The sequence below is a fragment of the Sminthopsis crassicaudata genome, chromosome 4 (assembly GCF_048593235.1).
Source record: "Sminthopsis crassicaudata isolate SCR6 chromosome 4, ASM4859323v1, whole genome shotgun sequence".
NCBI classification, from domain to species: Eukaryota; Metazoa; Chordata; class Mammalia; order Dasyuromorphia; family Dasyuridae; genus Sminthopsis; species Sminthopsis crassicaudata.
Window position 1 is genome coordinate 387,396,274 of NC_133620.1, and position 20,429 is coordinate 387,416,702.

Sequence of the window (20,429 nt, forward strand, 5' to 3'; positions counted from 1 at the left end):
TCTTTATCTCCCTGCATCTTCATTAATTTGTTGATTATACTCCATTTCACTGATACACCTTAATTTATTAAATTATTCTTAAATAACTGGACATACAGACTGCTGTCAGATTTTTTTCTTATTAAAAATGAAGCTATTATGAATATTTTTGTACACATAAACCTCTTTCTCCTTTTAGTAACAGCTTTAAGAAATAATTCTTCTGTGGGTGGTCAATGGGTATAAACAGCTCTGTAGCTCTTTATATGTGTTAGCATATTTCAGCATTCTCCTTTGTGCTACTAATTACTACTTTCCTTGAGTTTGTAAGAAAGCAGCTAAAAAGGCCTTGGCAATCCCCCATTACATTATTTGTGTCCCCAGTATTATGTTTGCAAACTAATATCTCACTGTTCTTTCAAATTCACAGATGGTGACAAATTCCACTTTTGCAATAGAACTCCCATTTTTATAGTCTTTTTCTTTTAATCTCTATGGACCATAATTTTTAAAATTAATTTTTCTAGACCTCCCCTAACATATGGAATCAAAATGAGCATTCCATGCATACTTCAAAGGATAATAACATGAATGCCAAGACCATAAATCTAAATAGTCAACTCTATTTCTGGGTTGATTGTCAAATTTGTACATTTGCGAGATTTGTCTTTTCTTTTTATCATCTGTGGGCTTTAGCTTCTGAAGACTTCTATGCTCATAATGGGAGGAAGGAAAAAGGAGGGTAGCTGAAATAAGGCAAGTTTGTAATCTGCTTGAAAAAGATGGGGAAAAAATGGGTGATTTTGGCAGAACTTGTGGGAAGAGTTTGAAAACTTTGAAATATTTGGATTTGTCTGAACTGCCTCAAAGTTTGTTCCAAAGTAGAAAAAAAATTTTTTTGCAACCTATGAAACAAAGATGGTTGGAAAAAACCTGCCCCTGACCAAAATTTGGGTGGCTGTTTCTCAGAATTAAGTGGCACAGACATTATTTTCCAGATGCAAATGGACAGGCTATGGAGAAGGAAGTGAAGGAAGGAATTTCACACAGACACTCTCACATTTGCCCTTCTCTCTTTTCCTCCCAAAGATATAGTGTTGCACAAACAGCAGTTAAAGTTACATGTGGGAGTGTGGGAAAGGAACTCACTTTCTTAAAGCACAAGGCTTTGGCAGCTACAAGCTGCTGGTAGGTAATTGTAGCATATGCTTGTAGGAACCACATGGGTTTTCATTTAAATGGCCATTTCCGAATGGAGTTTAAATCAATGCAGCAACTTTGAAAAATACTTCTAAGGCTTCCAGGAAACTAAGATGCAGGAGTAGCAATCTCAAGACAAGAATCATCAACCTTGAAATGTACTTTCCTCACTGAGATGGTGGGAGGATCAATTTTATTTTCAAATAATTATTTATAAAGTGCTACAAACTCCTTGGAAGAAGAGTATGGAAATGTGTGGTATATTGGGCAAATACTAAATATGCAATCACAAAAATCCTGGTCAGAGTTATGGCTCTGACATTTACCCGTTGTATAAACTAAAGTAAGTCATTTAATCTAATTAACTTCAGTTTCTTCATCTGTATAATGAGAATAAAACTAAATGAACCATCTATTTCATAAGGTTGTGGTGGAGGAGAAGGAAAGGAGCAGGAAAAAATGGAAGAGGGGAGAGAGAAAAGAAAGACAGAGGAGGAGAAGGAAGAGAAGATGGAAAAAGAAGAGGAGAAAGAAAAAGAAAAGGAGAAGAAAAAGAAACATCAGCTAACATTTATATTGCACTTTAAGGTTTGCAATGAAATTTACATATATTATCTTTTTTAATGTTCCATTGAACAAGTTTTTTGGCTCCTTATTCATAGGTTTCACAATTGTAGAATGGATCATATCATGCACCCCGGGGAGGCATTAAATTGTAAGCCTAGATTAAAATGCAATTGGGAAATATTTAACGAAATAATTAAAGACACAATGCAACATAGATTGTGTTAAGTTGTGGTTTTCTAAATCATTATGAAGCTGCTGGAATTTACTTCTATTGGAGGTGGATACTATTCACGTAACCTATAATTCGTTTTCTTATTTAAAGAGTTTAGTAACCTGATTGAACAGGGAAATGTCCTAGGTATAATATGCCCAGATTTCAGCATGGCATTTTGATAAAAATTTCTACCAATTTGTCAAGATGGAGAAATATAAACAGTTGAATAGATTCAGAAGAGATTGATCAACTGATCCCAGAGAGTCAAGTGGAACATCTCTAATAGAAGGCCTAGATATTTATTTTACCATTGTCTATATTATGATAAACATTTATAATCAATTATTTAGATAGGGACAACAGATTGATGATTATCAAACTTGCCTAAATTATGAAGCTAAGATATAGATGGTATGATAATTGGTAGTGGTGTTGTAGATAAGAGTACTAGGTCTGGAGTTTAAAAGTTCTGGATTTAAGTCTGACCTCTGACATGAAATAGCTGTGTATTTCTGGGCAAATCATAACTTCTGTTTGCCTCAGTTTGTTCAACAAAATGGGTATAATAATACCACCTATTTTGCAAAGTTGTTTTGAGGATCAATGAGATAATATTTACAAAGTACTAAGCATAGTGACTGTTATGGAGTAAGTGCTATATAAATACTTATCACTTTCCCCTTGTTCCTCTCCCCAAAATTGAAAATAGAAAAATGTTGCCAGTCTCTAGACCAACTATTCTCCTTATTGATGACAATGGATTTTCTAACAGCTCAGAACCAAATATGTTCTAAAGTAATAATAGCTGGCATAATTTGAGGAATTATAAAGCACTTTACAAACATTATCTTGTGGTGAAAATGGAAATAGCATTTAATAAGTTGAAGTAAAAAGAATGGTTGAATCAGGCCAAGTACACATAGAATAAAACTATTGGAAATGAACCTGTTTTAAAAGTATTGAGAAATATATTTTCAAGATATTTCAAAGAATGGTAGATATTGAATGATTGGGGAAAAGACATTTAATATTAGCCCAAAATAGTGATTGATAGGACATAATAACCTCTGACTCATGTAACTATCTTTTCATCTCTATAAACTCTTCATAAGAATGACCTAGATATTTATCAGTTTTATTCTTGATGAAAAGAAAATGAGACTCATGCACAATTTTCTGCAACAAACAGTGTTGGTTATAAGTCACACAATTGTGTGTGTATAAATAAGTAAATGAAGTAAATGCAACTTAAGGGGCAATTAACAAGTCACACTGGAAGAATCAAAGAGATGAACATCTATTTTTCAGACTACAATGTGCACTTGAAAAGCACTCTATCAAGGTAAGATATCAATCCATATATTTTGGACAAGCATTATAGAGGTCTCATGAACTGTGCCTTTCGAAAATAGTACAACATAGTACTTTCACCCATCTCAAGGTGCTCTTGTATTCAAAAACTCATATTTCAAACAGCAATATCCTTTCAATAATCCTATATGACTAAATGTCATGGAACATCATAATATCCAAAGAATCAAAATTATAAATAATTCAAAGGGCAAAGGAGACTTTTGTGATGAGAATGAGCAGTTTATGAATTACCTATAAGAATCTGTGGCGGAAAAAGAGGTTTCAGAAGTATTATTCAGGAAATATATCACCAAAAAAAGAGGTCAGCTGATCATGCAATGATGCAGGATGTAAAAGGCTAGAACTGAGCAAATGCACTTGGATAATGGAGCACATGAGACTAATTGCCAATTGGACAGTTCTCTATTAACTTGTTTGAAGGTTGACCCTCCCCAGCTGTTCTGTGCTTACTTGATTGGTGGGACAATGAAGGGGAAGTGACGTGTGTGTGGGGGGGGAGTAGGAGTGGGAATTCTCTCTCTGGTGGTGTTTGAGGGAGGAAGGGGTGTGTGAAGATTGCTAGATCTAATCCCCTGACCTTGACCGTAAAAGATCAAGAATAAAGACGTTTGGTGATCCTGACTCTGGCTGATTTCTGGGAAGACAGAGTTCCAGCAGCAGGAAGAACAGAAGTGTTATGCTGCATAAAGATCAAGAAAATGTCAAAAGTCTCCTGCATGTTAAGTAGACCTTTATGGACTTTTAAGGGAGACCATGGACAAGAACCAAATAGGGATATGTATGTGTGTATATACACACACACACACACACACACACACACATACATACATATATATATATATGTGTGTGTGTGTGCATGTGTATGTGTATATATGTCCCTATATGTGTGTGTATATGTATATATATGTAGTGATTAGTACTATTTGAAGTAGTACCTACATGAAAAAGGTTATAGGTATATGGAAGTAAAAAGCTGGATGGCAGAATATCTCCATAAACAGAAATAGTAATCATAACTAATAAGATGAAATTCACAGGTCTTGTATACAAGATATATAGGGAATTAATTGAAACATATACCATCAAAAAGCAGTCACAAATGGAAAAATGACCAAAAGATATGAATAGGTAGTTCTCAAAAGAAGAAATGTAAACTATCAACAACCATATGAAAAAAAAAAGTTTCCACTTTCTGTCATCTCACTCTCTTCTTAACTGACTTTAGTATGGCTTCTGATACCATCATTCAACTGATGCTGCTCTCTCCAAAATTACCAATGATGTAATTCTCTTTCTTCTACTTTTCCAAGTCTTCTGACATGTTACTCCCCTACCCCACCCCTCTTTCTGTTCTGAAATCCAATGAAACTTGTCTCCTTGCTATTCCCTGTACAAGACCATCTACCTCTCAAATTCATACATTTTTTTTTTCTGGCTATCCTCAATGTGTGGAATTCTTTCCCTTCTCATCTTTGCTTTCTTTTTTCTGAGTTTTTTTTATTATTATCAGCAAACATGAACATTTCAAGTGACTAAAATCTGAAAAAAGAAGGCTATATGTGGAACTATGAACTTTTATAATATTTTTAAGTGCATATTAAATTTCTGAGTCTCAGTTCTCTCATCCAGAAAATGGAGTTAATAACTGCTCTACCAACTTCATAGGGTGGTTATGAGAATAAAATGATGTTTTATATATATATATATATATATATATATATATATATTATATATATATCTTACATATTTTTTTTTAACTTGGTCACTTCCTTTGGGAGGTGGTGAAAGAATTCTCAATAACCACATACTTCCCTCCTCTCAAAAAAACCTCCCTAGTAACAAATAATAAAGTCAAACACAAAAATCTACATGTTAATTTTATCTAAAAATGTATTCCTTGTTCTGCCCCACTAATCCATGAATGCTTTTCCAAGAGGTAAGTAGTATGTTTCGTCACCAGTCTTCTAAAGTCATGATTGGTCTTTGCATTGATCAGAGTTCTTAAGTCTTTCAAAGTTGTTTTTCTTTATATTATTGTCCTGGATCTGTTCACTTCACTTGGTATGAATTCATAAAAGTTTTCCCATGTTTCTTTGAATATATAACCTTTGTCATTTCTTACAATGCAAAAAATCCCATTACAATTAAATACCATTTCTTCATAATATTAAAAAGTGCTACTATAAATGCTTTTGTACCTATGAATACTTTCCTTCTGTCTCTGATCTCTTTGGGGATATGCGTCTGTTAAGCCAAAAGCTTTGAACAAAATAGTGACTTTTGGGTTTAGTTCTAAATCATTTTCCAGAATGCTTGGATTAATCCACAGCACCACCAGCATGTACCAATATGTCTGTCCTCTCATTGTCTCTCTAACAATTTCAGTTTTCATTTTTTTTTTTTGCCAACCAGATAGATGTGAAATGGACCCTCAGAGATGTTTTAATTTGTATTTCTCTTATTATTAATGATTTATAATCAGTTGTTTAATAAACTTTTATTAAGTACTTTCTATGTGCTGGGAAGTGTGCTAAGCAATTGGGGATAAAAAGAAAGTTTTGGATTTTAAAAAAATATCCACTTTTAAGAAGCTCACAATGTAAAGGGGAAGACAACATAGAAATGACTATACACAAAGAAGCTATAAATGGAATAAATTGGAGATAATCAACAGAAGAAAGGCACTAGCATTATAGAAAAATTGGGAAAGACTTCTTGTAGAAAATGAGATTTTAGCTGTGACTTGAAGGAAATCGACAAAGGCATGGCATGGTGATAGAATTCCAGGCATGGGTGATAGAATTCTAGTGCCAATGAAAATGCCTGGAGCCAGGGAATGGAGAGTCTTATTTGAATCAAAGAAATCAGCATCACTACTTTGAAGAGTGCATAGGCATGAGCCAAGTCTTAGAATCCTGAAAAATAAGGAGGGTCCATGTTATGAAGTACTTTGAGTGATAAAAAGAGGATTTTATAATTTGATCTAGAAGTGATAAGAAGATTATTATAGAGAAGTATACTACTATCCAACATGTTTTAGGAAGATCAATTTGACAACTGAGTGGAGAAGGATGTACTGCATGGGGAGCCCAGGAGAAGAGTAGGTAAAACTATCCTTATACCGTACCTCAGTTATAGTAAAAACATTCACCCTGTCTCTACACAATCAATAAAGATCTACTTGATTTCAAGCTGGCACTCTATCCATGGTATCCTGCTGCCTTTTAGTGAAATACACTAGTATAAAATGTACCCCCCCTTTAGAGATGGGGAAAGAGTCTAAGAAAGACAAAGTGATTTGCTTGGGGTTGTGAAGTTAAGTTGCACCTAGAAAGTATCAGGGACAGACTTCAAATTCACAGTTTCTGATTCAAATCAGTGTTCTTTCTACTACACTATTCATCTCAAGAAACATTAAGCACCCAGTAAGGTACCACCTCAGGAAGCTGAGTATTATTTAGTAAAGGTCCTAGGTTTATTTTATTGACTAAAGAATGATTTTAAAATATTAGTTATGTGAAATGAATTGTTCCAACATATTTGAAAATAACTTGTTCTCTTAGCACTTTATTAATTTATACCACAAAACCATATTTTCTTAGCAAAATTAAACTTTATCTTGTCTGTTATCACAATTAATGATATTTTACTAAACATGCATAAACAATCCTAAAATACCTTTAAATAATATTTATCCTTCATCCTATTCACACAGGTCAAGAAACTAAAAGCTAAAAACTAAATGTGTCTAATGGCTAACAGCTGCAGTCACTTATTTTAAAAATTGTTTAAACCCAACTGATTACCACTAAGAAGTTGGATGACTTCTGGTCTCAAGTTTTTTCTTATTTAATTCAAGTATACATGTAAGTATACAAATTCTTTTTTAAAATTAATTTATTTTCAGCTATACATGTATATTCATTTTTTTACATATTTCCACATTATGCTGAAAGTGAAAAATCAGAACAAAAAGGAAAAAACCACAAGAAAGAAAAGAAAAGAAAAGCAGAAAAGAAGGTGAAAACAGTGTGCTTTGATCTATATTCAATCTCCTTAGTTCTCTCTCTGGATGCAGATGACATTGCTTTGGATCATTGACTTTTTGAGAAGAGCTACTTCTTTCATAATTGATCATCATAAATTTTGCTGTTGCTATGTACAGTGTTTTCCTGGTTCTGCTCATTTCACTCATCTCATGTAAGTCTTTCCAGGCTTTTCTGAAACCATTTCTGTTCATCATTTCTTATAGAACAATCATATTCCATTACTTTCATATACCATAACCTATTCAGCCATTCCTCAATAGATTTCCAATGCATTTCCAATTCTTTGCCACCACAAACAGAGCTGCTACAAACATTTTTGCACATGTGGATCCTTATAAGTGAATTCTTAAAATGAGATTTTGTATTCTTCAGTTTCAATCAATTTAATGATTAATGAAACAAATATATTCAGCTTGATGACAAACCCAGAATGGAAATGAAGCTGCAATAACTCAATATTACCCTAACTCCCTAATCACTCACCAAAAAAAAAGTAAAAAAATTAACTGAGATTATCCAGAGTGGACCAAACAAGAGCATAGAAATTGCATATGACAGGTTTGTAGAGAACAGGCAATGAAATCTGGGAATCTATGGAGGAGGGGGGACAGAGAAGAATTGCATTTGGAATAAGAAGTCCTAGATTTAAATTTTGGCTCTCATATTTATTTTTTCAACATCACAAACATAACATTTACTTGTGAGAAGCATTCTGCTAAGTTCTATAAATACTGTAGAAAAAAAAAAAGACCAAAAGGTGATTCCTTCACTCAAAGAGCTCACATTTGGACAGCACATGATTCTGAGCAAATCACTTTATCTCTGTTTGCCTCAGTTTCCTTAAAATGGGGGTGTTTCAGTATCTCTCTTCCAAGCTATTGTGTGCGGGGAAAATGAGATGATATTTGTAAAGTATTATAGTGTCTGACATATAATAAGTGCATTTAGATAGCACCTTATTATTCTTATTATCAACTTTCTTCCTGTAAAATGAATAAGATTATATGGTTCCTTTCAGCTATAAATCTAATGTCCCATTTGGTTAGATAAGGAGAGAAGACAGAAAGAAAAGAGGGAAAGAGGTTAGAGGAAACTACAAAACTTTGTACCTTTCTTCCAACACTTAACATATTCTAAAGGTTGGTATAGTTGCTTTTTAATCTTCAAGCCACAATTAGGTTTTTAATTCCTCAATGAAGAGTGTGTTATATTACAGATTCTCAGAGTGGACTTTCAATTGTCAAACTTGAACAAGAAGCACTTCTACAAAATATCTGATAAATAATCATGAATCCTTTACTTGATGATCTCCAAGGAGGGAGACTTTACTACCCCATGAGGCAGCCCTTTTTATGTTTGAACAACTTTAATTATGAAGAAGTTTTCCCTCATATCACAGCTAAATTCCCTTCTTTGCAACTTCTACCATTTGTGGAAATGGGCAAAGCTAGGAGCAAGTTTAATCAACCTTAAAAAAATTTTATAGAATTTTTAATAGAATTTTATAGAATTAAAGACAATGCTAGAAAGGATTTTTGAGATCAACTAGTCCAACTCCAAAATTTTGCAGATGACAAAATGGAGGCCCCATTAGGTTAAGTGGTCCCACTTAAGGGCCACAACAGGTAATAATCATTTTTTGCTTAAAAATCCTTTATTTCATTAAATATCCATTTTTTTCTCCTGAAGGATTATATTCAGTTTCACTGGGTAAGTGATTCTTGGTTGTAAAACTAATTCTTTTATTCCATCTGAAATATCATATCCCAGGCCCTCTGTCCTTTAATGTAAAATCGGTTAAATTGTATGTTATCCTAACTGTGGCTCCACAATATTTGAATGGTTTATTATTTGAGATAGTAAGTTTTATAACCAGGATGAGAACTCAGATCTATGGATTCCATAATCAGTATACTTTCCATTAGGCAATTGAAAACAACTCTGTCTCTCACACACAGCCAAGAAGTGGTAAGTGTCTGAGGCCAGATTTGAACTGAGGTCCTCCTTGACTTCAGGGCTGGTGTTCTAACCACTGCACCACCTAGCTGCTCAATATCATGTCCTCTTAATGTTTTATTACTTGCAAAATTGATGAACATACACCTATACCTTTATCCAAATCATTTAAAAAAACATTAAATAGCACAGGTCCAAAGACAAATTACTTGGTATACTCTACTGAAGGACTCCTATCCCAATAATACCAAATCATTAACAATAATTCTGAGTCCAAACATTTATCTAAATCTGAATCCAACTGATTAATTATTGTCTATTCCCTTTTCTCTATCTTCCCCACAAAAAAAGATATATTTTGTCAGAAATTCTGCTAACAAGTAAATTATATCCAAGCATTCCCCTCATCTACTAGTTTAATAATCCTGTCAAAAAAGGAAATGAGATTAGTTATGGCATGATGTATTCTGGATAGTTCTTTGTTATCACCATTTCCCTTTCAATATGTTCATTAGTCATCTATTCAAAACATAGAATGTTTGAGGAGTTTAATGTTAAACCAATTTGTAAGGAAAGGTTAATGCCAGAGTCTGAAAGGCTTTTAAAATATGAAATTTCTGTTTTGTTCTAGGGTAATAGGGAACCCCTGATGTTTCTTGACCAGGCCAGAATCATGGTCAGAGTTGTGCTTTAGGAATATTAATTAGACAAGGTGAAGGCAGAAAGGCCAATTAGGGAACTGCTGCAATAGTCTAATTGAGAGGTGATAAGTAGTTGAAGATGTTTCTAGCAATTGTGTAGAAAGATGGATTGAAGCAAGGAAAAACAGTAGGAGAGATACTAATTAAGAAGCAGCTAGATGGTACCATAGATAAGACTGCTGGATGTGGAGTCAAAATAATTGTAATCAACACCTCAATATCTCTGCCTTCCAGGCCCCTTGCACCTTCCCTCCCTCTGAGTGGAGGATGGATATTAGGAAGTTGCTCCCAGAATCTCCATTTAATGAGAACACTCGGAGCAATCCATTTATTATATCATTTCTTATCTGGTGGCACTCCTCTGGACTTCATCATTCTATTACCTGTACTTTCCCTCCTTTTCTACCTCCTTATTTGTATGATTTTTTTCTCCCATTAAATTGGAAGCTCCTTGGACTAAGGATGTCTTTTGCCTTTCTTCTTATCCCCAACACTTAGCACAGTGAATTGTAACAAATGTTTATTGACTGGTAGCCTTAGTCTCCTTATCTGTAAAATATAGATAGTAATAATAACACCTACCTCACAGTGTTGTAGCCTGGATCAAATGAAGTAAGATAAGTAAAAAACTTTGCGAATCTTAAAACAATATATCAAAGTTAGCCATTAAACTATTGCAGTAGAAAATATTAGTGACAGAAAGCCTAGGTTCAAATCTCTACTCGGGCATTTATGACCTATATCACCTTGGATAAAGTAGTGTAGCAATTCTGCTATACTACTATATGCAAAGTAGGAAAGACATAATGAGATCTAAAATTTAGGAAATGGCTGTGATGACCTAAAAAGAATTAATCAGAAAAACATCATACACAAAAATCTACAAAAGCTGATGTTGGGGCAGCTATGGCCCAGTGGATAGAACACCACTCTTGAAGTCAAGAGAACCTGAGTTCAAATCTAGCCTCAGACACTTAACACTTCCTAGCTGTGTGACCATGGGCAAGTTACTTAACACCAAATTGTCCCAGCCACAAATAAATAAATAAAAGCTGATGTTAGAATAAATATGGCTGACAGGTGAAATATGTGGAAAATGACTTATGGCGTAATGAAGACAATCTGTCTTGCTATGATACCTCAGAGAAATAGAATGTTTATCTTTTGAATTATAGTGGTCAGAAGTAGGAAAAGGAGAGTAAGGAATAAGTAGCCAATAGATTCCAGCCTTTTAAAGATGATTTCTGGGGGGTATCCAATTCAAAGAATATACATGTATTCTTATTAAATGTCATTGTGTTAGACCCAGTTTTTTTGACTTTCAATTCCTTGATAAAATGTGCTATCTATCTCACCCAGTTTTGTATCATCTATAAATCTGAGATAGACAAATGGATGGATGGATGGATAGATAGATAGATAGATAGACATAGATAGACAGACAGACAGATGGATGTAAGGATAATTAAGTGGGATGAATAAAGTGTCTGGCTCGGAGTTAGAGGCAAGATTTGAACACAGGTCTTCCTGATTCCATGTGCAGTGGATAGATGCTGGCCCTGGAGTTAGGAAATGTCATCTTTTTTAGTTCAAATCTGGCATCAGATACTAGATGTATGATTCTGGGCAAGTCACTTAACCTTGTTTGCTCAGTTTGGTGTTCTGTAATATGAGCAGGAGAAGGAAATGGCCAACATGTAAGGAAATAGCCAACTACTAAGAAAACCCCAAAAAGAGTCACAAAGAGACAGACAGGAAAGAAAGATGACTAAATGATAACATAGATATATATTTAAATAAATATTGATGATTTATCCAAGTTAACACGAGGTCAAGCCTGAGGTATTCCACTGGAAACCTCAGACCAAGTTGATAGAAAATCATTAGTTTCATATATATTCTTTGAATCTGGTTATTCAATTAGTTTCAAATTCATATATGTATATTATCATCCAGCCCCTATGATTTTCACCAGAGTAATATAAACACTTTATGAAAACATTTCTGTAATCTAGATAAACTATATTTACAGCATTCCCTCTCATTTTACAGCTCTATTGAAAAAAAAAAAAAGAAAGAAAGAAAGAAGATAAGCCTAGTATGACCTTTTCTGGATAAAGCTATCTTGGCTGTTTGTAATTAACACTTTTTTCTAGATGTTCACTGATCATCTTTTTGATAGTTAGTGATCCAATCTAGAATTTTCCCGGAAACAAAACAAGCTCACTGACCTATTATCACTGGCCATTGATCAATGTGGCAGATCCCTTATGACATTTTCAGTGACTCAGTGATCTGGCTCAGGAATGAGTATCCAGGCGTGACCTCTTTTTCTTAGTACCATAGGCTTGTGTCCAAAGAACAGCTGGTCACATCTGCTGAGCAAGCACTAGGGAGATTGAACTTAGACCTTTCATTTTCATAGAATGGGACAGTATGAAGACACTAGAACAATATAATGTAGGAGCCTATTGAACAAGCCTTCAGGGAGAAAATGCTGAATGTCAAAATGGCTAATCACTCCAACCTTTACAGAAGATCATAGATTTGGAGATGAAAGGGACCTTAGGAGCCATCTACTCCAGTTTCTCCATTTTAAAGATCAGTAAATGAAACCCAAAGTTAAATAACTTTCCCAAGTTCACACAGATGCTAAATAACAAAAGCAAGATTCTAACTATGTCCTCTAATGTCATATATGTTACCAAATCATGCTTCCTGCCTAATTCATAAGCATTAAATTTTCCTTGCTTTCAGTTTTTACTATATTAGCCTAAGATGTTCTACCTAGCATGTCGAAAGTAATTTTATTAATAACATTAAATATATGATTGTTTTAATTCTCTTTTTCTGCAGACCTTAATGTCATAGATGACCTTAAATTCAAGTCTAAACAAGAGACTGAAATCAGAACCCCTTTCCCATTCCTCCTTTCTAGAAGTATCACCATTTTCCCCTCACATCCCCCAAAATGAGATTATCTTAGACTCGCTTCCTAAATCTAATTTGTCACTATATTGTGTCATTCTTTCTTTGAAATGTATATAGGATTCACATTCCTTTCCTTCCTTATTACCACTTCCCAGACCTAGACCCAGATTATTTCAACAGTCTCCATCTAGTTTCCTATTGTCTACCTTCTACTGCAGCCCACCTCCAGATACCCCCTCCAAATTAATCTTCCAAAAATACTGCTTTTATTTTGTCTTTAGGATCTAACAAGCTTCCTTTACAACCTATTTCACAAGCACAAATTCCTCTAACTGATTTTTAAACCCTTTCATCAAGTGACTCCATCTTAACTAACTAATCTCATATCCTGATATCTCCCTAACATATATAGAAAGTACTATGGATCAGAGATCAGGTCTAGGTTCAAATTCTTCTCTGTTATATGAGTGACTTTGGACAGATTGCCTTAGAGTGAAGGAGTTCAATTACATGATCTCTGACATTCCTTAAAATAATAATCAGTCATCACTGTCCTCCACAATATGTCATACTTATTTCTGCTTTCATATTTTTTGCTTATGCTGATCTCCCTGCTTAGAATCTCCTGCCCCTTCCATGATACTTCAAGTCTAGTCTTATTCTCAAGATCCCTCTTAAATTTTTCTTCCTACATGAAGCCTTCCTTAACTTCTCAAATCCTTACAATTCTCACAATGACTTCCTATTGTACTTGGGACCAATGTAAATGAGTAGTGTTTTAGTTATGTTTTCTCAACCAAATTGTTAACTTCCTGAGCATAAAGACTTTCTTCCTCTTATACTACATTGTAAATTAGATGTACCTTGACTCTCATTCCTAGAAGAGATCTCAACACAGAACAGAGAATAAATGATCAACCTCATCCTTTGCTCTCTTAAGATACCAAAAGACTACCAGCACTGCTCATAAAAATAAATATATTATTATACTATACTATTCAATATACAAAAAAGGGACTTGGAATTCTCTCATATATATATACAAGAAATAAAAACTTTTTTGATCATTTAGGCAAGTGGATATCAGGAATTTCTTTTGGAGACAATGAAATCCCAGAGTTGTTTCCAAATCTTAACATCCCCAGATACTTAGATTAATGTTATAGGATAGAGCCACAGAAAAAATCCTGCAGTAAGTGGGTTCAAACTGTTCTTTACACTCTGTGACTTTAGGCAAGCTGTTTAACCTCTAACTGCCTTGATTTCTTTTTCTGTAAAATGGGGATAATAATGTTAATAGCACTTGCTGGCCAGGATTACTGTGAAGATCAAATGAAGTTATGGATCTAGAGTGCTTTACAACCATTAAAGTTCTATATGTCATCTGTGGGACTATCTGAACCTCAGTTTTCTCATCTGTAATGGAAAGAGTTAGACAAGAGCCCAGTATTCTGGATCTGGAATCAGAGGACTTGGATTTGATTGATCACTTTGGGTAAGTCAAATAATTTCTCAGAGATTTAGTTTTGTCATATATAAAATGAGAAAGTTGGACTGGATAATTTCTAAGGTCCCTTCCAGATTTAAAACTGTGTTTCTGTAATAGGAAGAAGGAAATAAGTATTTATTAAGCACCTATTGTGTGCCAGATGTTTTACAAATATTATCTTGTTTAATCCTTGAAACAACCCAGGGATAAGTAATGCTATTATTATCCTCGTTTTGAAGTTGAGGAAATTCAAACAGAAATTAAGTAACTCAAGATTCACACAGTCAATAAGTATCTGAGGTCAAATGTGAATTCAGGTTTTCCTGACTCCAGACCTACCTCTCTATCTTCTGGGTCACACAGTGACCTCTAAGGTCCCTTTCTAACTCTGTTTCCAAGAACATCTAGTGTGTGGCTTTCAAGAGATCTCTTGACAATGATTCACCTCCCTGAGTAGGCTTATTTTAGAGACCAGACAGCAGTATAATAGCTAGAGAGAACCCTCCAAGGGTTCAGCAATAAAGCCGGCTAAGAATCCATTCTCTCCAAGTTTCTGACTTAAGGCATTCTTATGGAAAGGAGACAGGCTACACGTGGGCGTTGTCAAAGACAGAGTTCAACCAGCCCTCTTACAAATCACTTCTATTTAACCAGAAGGATACAATGGTATGTGTGTTTTGTTTTATTTTCCTCACTTCTGGAATGCATGCAATAAATATAAAATAGAGGAAAGGGATGAGATTGGGTTGGGATCTGTAACACTTCACAGGGGAAGTGGTAAGTAATGCAACTTATATAGTTACTAGAAGTGTACCATTTACTCTAATATATATGTATATATATATATATATATATTTAGAGAGAGAGAGAGAGAGAGAGAGAGAGAGGAGAAAGAGAGAGAGAGAGAGAGAGAGAGAGAGAGAGAGAGAGAGAGAGAGAGAGAGAGAGAGAGAGAGAGGAGAAAGAGAGAGAGAGAGAGAGAGAGAGAGAGAGAGAGAGAGAGAGAGAGAGAGAGAGAGAGAGAGAGAGAGAGAGAGAGAGAGAGAGAGAGAGTTTACTAGAAGAGTCTGGACAGATTTTCTATCATCAGACATGAAGTTCATTAGAACTCTAAAGGTCTCCAGCTTTCAATCTTCTTTTAGGGCTTTCAATAGTGACAATACAATACAACAGGAAATTAGATCACAAGGGTTCTCTCAGTTCATTATACGGCTGTCTGGGCTCTAAAATAAGCCTACTTAGGGAGGTGAATCATTGCCAAAAGGTACCTTGAAAGCCACACACAAAATAACTCCGAAATCAGCCCTAGGAAGTACAAGGAGATTTCTGCAAGTTAATTACCCAGGGGCAGGGAATCAAGCTTAACCCTTTCGCGGATCCAGTCTTGACTTCCTATGCGTTGGGCACCAAGGAGCATTTGAGCATGGCCCTGGGTTCTCAGCTCTCAGCCGTGCAGTCGGATGAGGGTGATTTAATCCTGGGCTTATACAATGTACAAGCTGTACAGTGAAGGTCGTGTGCTCCCTCCTCCAAACTAACAGCACAATGGAAAAATTACAAGCAAAGTTCCCAGGCGCTAAGTCTCCCTTACATTAGGCTCTTTCTTCTGGAGGAGACGCAAACTCCGGCTTGGAATTGCAAGGACAACATAAGGTAGGGATACCAAAGTGGAGAAAAGTGTGGCTCCCCGAGTTCCTTTCTTCCCTGGACGGCGGAAACCAACTGAAAGGCAACTCCCAAAGATACGCTTTGGGAGAAGTGGAGAGGGAGGCAAAGCCAGAGTTGAATGGGAGCGGCGCACAAGAGGCAGTGGAGGCGCGGAAAATAGAAACCCGAGGGGTATAAGGGAGACCCCTACTAGAGTCTGAGACTGACACAGGATCCCTTCTTCTAGTGTCTGGATCTACACGTCCCTCACGTCGAGTCTCATCTCTCCAAACATTCTTTTCCTCTGGCTAGAGTATCCCCCAATCATCTCTCCTCCCTACTCACTCCCCATCTTCCTTTACACACCGACCTAACACACACACACACACACACACACACACACACACACACACACACACACACACACACACACTGCACTCACATAGACGGAGGAGACGTCGTATTTGTCATAGAAGTGGATCTTCAAGCGGAGCTCCAGGGCTGGGGAGATGGAGTCGTCCCCAGCTTCCAGCTCCTGGTCCCCCTGCTCGGGTCCGAAAGGGAAGAGTTCTTGCCGGCTCAGACATCCCCCGGGCACCGCGGGCAGAAGTAGCGCCAAGGACAGTAGTAGCACAACCCGCGTCCAGGCACTCATCTTGCCCCTTTTCCTCTTAAGATCCCTGGGGGACAACATGTCCCAGTGAAGGCGCCCCCCAACTCCAAACTTTTCGGAGCCCTAGAGGCTCAACGGGTCCCCAGCGGGCGAGAGGAAGGGTGACGCCCGAGGCCGAGCTGTAATCAGAAGCCCCTCAACAGCCCCTACACGCCTCCAGTTTAGAAATTTCCAAACCGGGAAAGGAAGGGAGCCAAAGGGGGCATGGAGAGAGGAGGGGAAAGGAATATCTACCCAATCAACCTCAGAGGAGCAAGAACCAATAGGAATGAGAAAGGAAGGGTCACTCCTCCGACCTCTCCCCATGTCCAGCAGCTGTTCTGAAGTAAAGAGCTTTGGGACCCTTGCTTGTATACTTTTTTCCCTAGTTTTTCTCCCCATTTTTCCCCCAGCGTTCTTCATTGAACCCCATCATTGTTCACCATATTACGGGACTTAATTTCTGGAGACAAATGAATGTTCCCTCCCGGGACCTGGATAAAAGTTTTACTTTTTTTTTTTTTTATAAAATCCTCAATTGGCTTGGCTATTGATTTTATTTTTCAAAGTAGAAGAATTCTCTTTGGTTTGCAAACAGAGTTCTTTTACATAACTCCATCAACCCCTTGCATATATCCATTGCCTCGGGAGCTGTAGACTTAAAACAGTTGCTAGTTCCGAGGTTAGACTTTAAACTGTTGCAGTTCCGAGGTGTTATTTCCAGCTAGTAGTCTGGAAAGGAATAGCCAGGAACAATGTTCTTTTTATCACCTAAGTATCCGCTGTGTGTAGTTATTCTAGAATACTGTTGTTGTTTGTCCTTCCTTCGAACAGGGCTGTGACATGCAAGTGAATTGAATTTGAGGGAGAGCTTTGCAAAGTCACGTGCCTCACTTTCCCCTCTAGAGCTATCTGGATCTTGTGGCCAAATATAGATCGGGATAATTGGAGATGATGCAGTGGGAGCCCTTGGCCTTTTTAAGCTAAGGTCTTCAACAGGTCTCAATTTGACTGAGGCTACACCCATTTAGTGATTTAGGCTAGATAGAAATCGAAGAAAAGAATGGGCTCTTTCACTTAGCCAAAAAATAAAATAAATAAATAAACAGCTAAATAAATAAATAAATGAATGAATGAATAGATGAATGAATGGATGAATAGATAGATAGATAGATAGATAGGTAGATAGATAGATAGATAGATAGATAAAGTTTGGGAGTGGAAGACCCTCAAGTTTTCTGGTCAAAACAGAAATAATTGCAGAATACAGAGCTGGAAGATTCTTATTTTATAGACGAAGTTCAATGTGGTTACCTGACTTCCAGAACTTCTCACAGATGGAAAGTAAAAGAGGTATTCTGATCCAAATCCAATATTTTTTACACCACTTTACACGCTATATGTCTGCCATTTGTTGAACCTTGTTCTGTTTTGGCATGAATCCATATGATGTAAGGTCTCTGCCCTCTTCCCTTTTCCCTCTACCTAACTTACGCCTAATTTGGTAACCTTCTCAATTTCCTTGGGATCAATTAATATCTCTATGGAGATGATGCTCAGATTTTCATATCCTGTTCTAGTATCTCTCAAATTAATTGCCCGCTTTCAGCTGTCTCTTGCAAGTTCAAGTGGAATTGCATAGATCTCTCAAACTTAGCATGTCCAAAATAAAACTCATTATCTCTCCTTCTCTGCCCAACAACGTTATATTCTATTAAATTTCATGATTCTCTTTTACTTTTGAGAGCACAGCTATCCTCTTAGTTACTCAGGCTCACAAGTGTTATATTTAAGTCCTCAATTTATCCTCACATGTCCCATCTGTAGCCAGATCTTGCCTTTTCTATTTCACAACATTTCTCTATTCTCATATAAGTTTAGTTCATCATCTCTTGTTTGTAAGATTGCTGCAGATTTCTAATTAGTATCCCTTCCTGCCTCAAATCTCTCATTATTTTTCAATCATCTTCCACTCAGCTGGCAATGTGACTTTTCTAAAGTATAGGTCTGCTTATATATATCACCCTAGTGCTAAATGAGCTACCATGGCTTCCTTTAGAATAAAATATAAAATCCTTTGACATTTGAAATTCTTCTTAACCCAGCCTCCTTTCTACCTTTTCAGCCTTCTTAAACCCATCACCTTCTCTCTGATCCAGATACACTGGCCTATTTCAAGTTCCATGAAGACAACCTTCTGTCTTCCCCTCTACATGGAGGAATATATCCCCTCATCTCTGCTTCTTGGCTTTTGGGCTTTCTTCCTTGCTTCTTCAAGCTCAAATATACCTTCTATAGGAGGCCTTCCCCAGTTGTCCAGTTACTAAGTCTGTACCTAGTTGTTTATATATTGTTTCCCACATCAGAATGAATGCTTTTTCAGGTTAGGGACAGGTTATTTTTGCTCTTTTTTGTATCTATATCACTTAACACAATGTCTGGTGCATTGTAACTATTCAATATATACTTGTTGTCTTCTTGTCTGCTTTCCAAAATTTTATAATCTATTTGGAAAGGGGGAGAATCCTAGTAGTCATTTAAATTTAATTCATTTCAACAAGCATTTATTAAGTGAATATTATGTGCAAGGCTCTATTCTAAATATTAGGGATATAACATTCTTTTCCTTGAGGTCCTTATAGTCCAGTAAGTATAAAGAGTTGAAGGGAGATATATCATAGACACAGATAACTGTTAATGTAAGTTAGAAATTCTTAAGTGTGAAGGAAAGGGAGAAAAGAATTGTCTGAGAAATTCGAGAAGGGAAGGATTTCTCACTAGAGGGGAAAGATCAAGAAAGGTTAATTGGTAACTCAGTTCTTTTTTTTAATTTTTAAAAATTTTATTTTATAATTATAACTTTTTTTTTGACAGTACATATGGATGGGTAATTTTTTACAACATTATCCCTTGCACTCACTTCTGTTCTGATTTTTCCCTTCCTTCCCTCCACCCCTGCCCCTAGATGGCAGGCAGTCCCATACATGTTAGATATGTTATAGTATATCTTAGATACAATATATGTGTGCAGAACCGAATTTCTTGTTGCACAGGAAGAATTGCATTCAGAAGGTAAAAAAAACCTGTGAAAAAAACCAAAAATGCTAACAGTTTACACTCATTTCCCAGTGTTCCTTCTCTGGGTGTAGCTGATTCTGTCCATCATTGATCAATTGAAACTGAATTAGATCTTCTCTTTGTTGAAGAAATCCACTTCCATCAGAATACATCCTCATACAGTATTGTTGTTGAAGTGTATAATGATCTCCTGGTTCTGCTCACTTCACTCAGCATCAGTTCATGAAGGTCTCTCCAAGCCGCTTTGTGTTCATTCTGCTGGTCATTTCGGTAACTCAGTTCTTGAAAAAAAAAGAAAAACTTTTAACAATTAGACATTAGGAGTAAGGAAGAGTCTATTAGATCAAGGCTAACAACATGCTAGGAGAAAAAGGCAGAAGAAAACAGGGAAGAATCCATAATCTGTTTAGATTGCAGGATGGAGGATTTCAAGAAAAACAGAAGGAATCAAGACTAGAAAGTCCATTGAAATCTTGAATGTCATGCTAATGAATTTTAATTTATGGGACTTCCATAGTTCCATTAATTTCTTTTAAATGTTATTCCATTTGTATTCTTTCTGGAATATAGAAAATGTTTGTTTGTTGATTGG

At 36.1% G+C, this 20,429-nt stretch overlaps 1 protein-coding gene across 1 annotated transcript in view; it reads right to left on the minus strand.

Moving 5' to 3' along the window:
- Window positions 1–16,975, minus strand: part of NID1 (nidogen 1) — a 108,093-nt gene extending 91,118 nt beyond the window's left edge. Inside the window, exon 1 of the mRNA XM_074262465.1 lies at window positions 16,550–16,975. Within this exon, the coding sequence (XP_074118566.1) occupies window positions 16,550–16,801 (252 nt within the window). The 5' untranslated portion in view covers window positions 16,802–16,975. The remainder of the gene's footprint in view (window positions 1–16,549) is intronic.
- Between the last annotated feature and the right edge of the window lie 3,454 nt (window positions 16,976–20,429).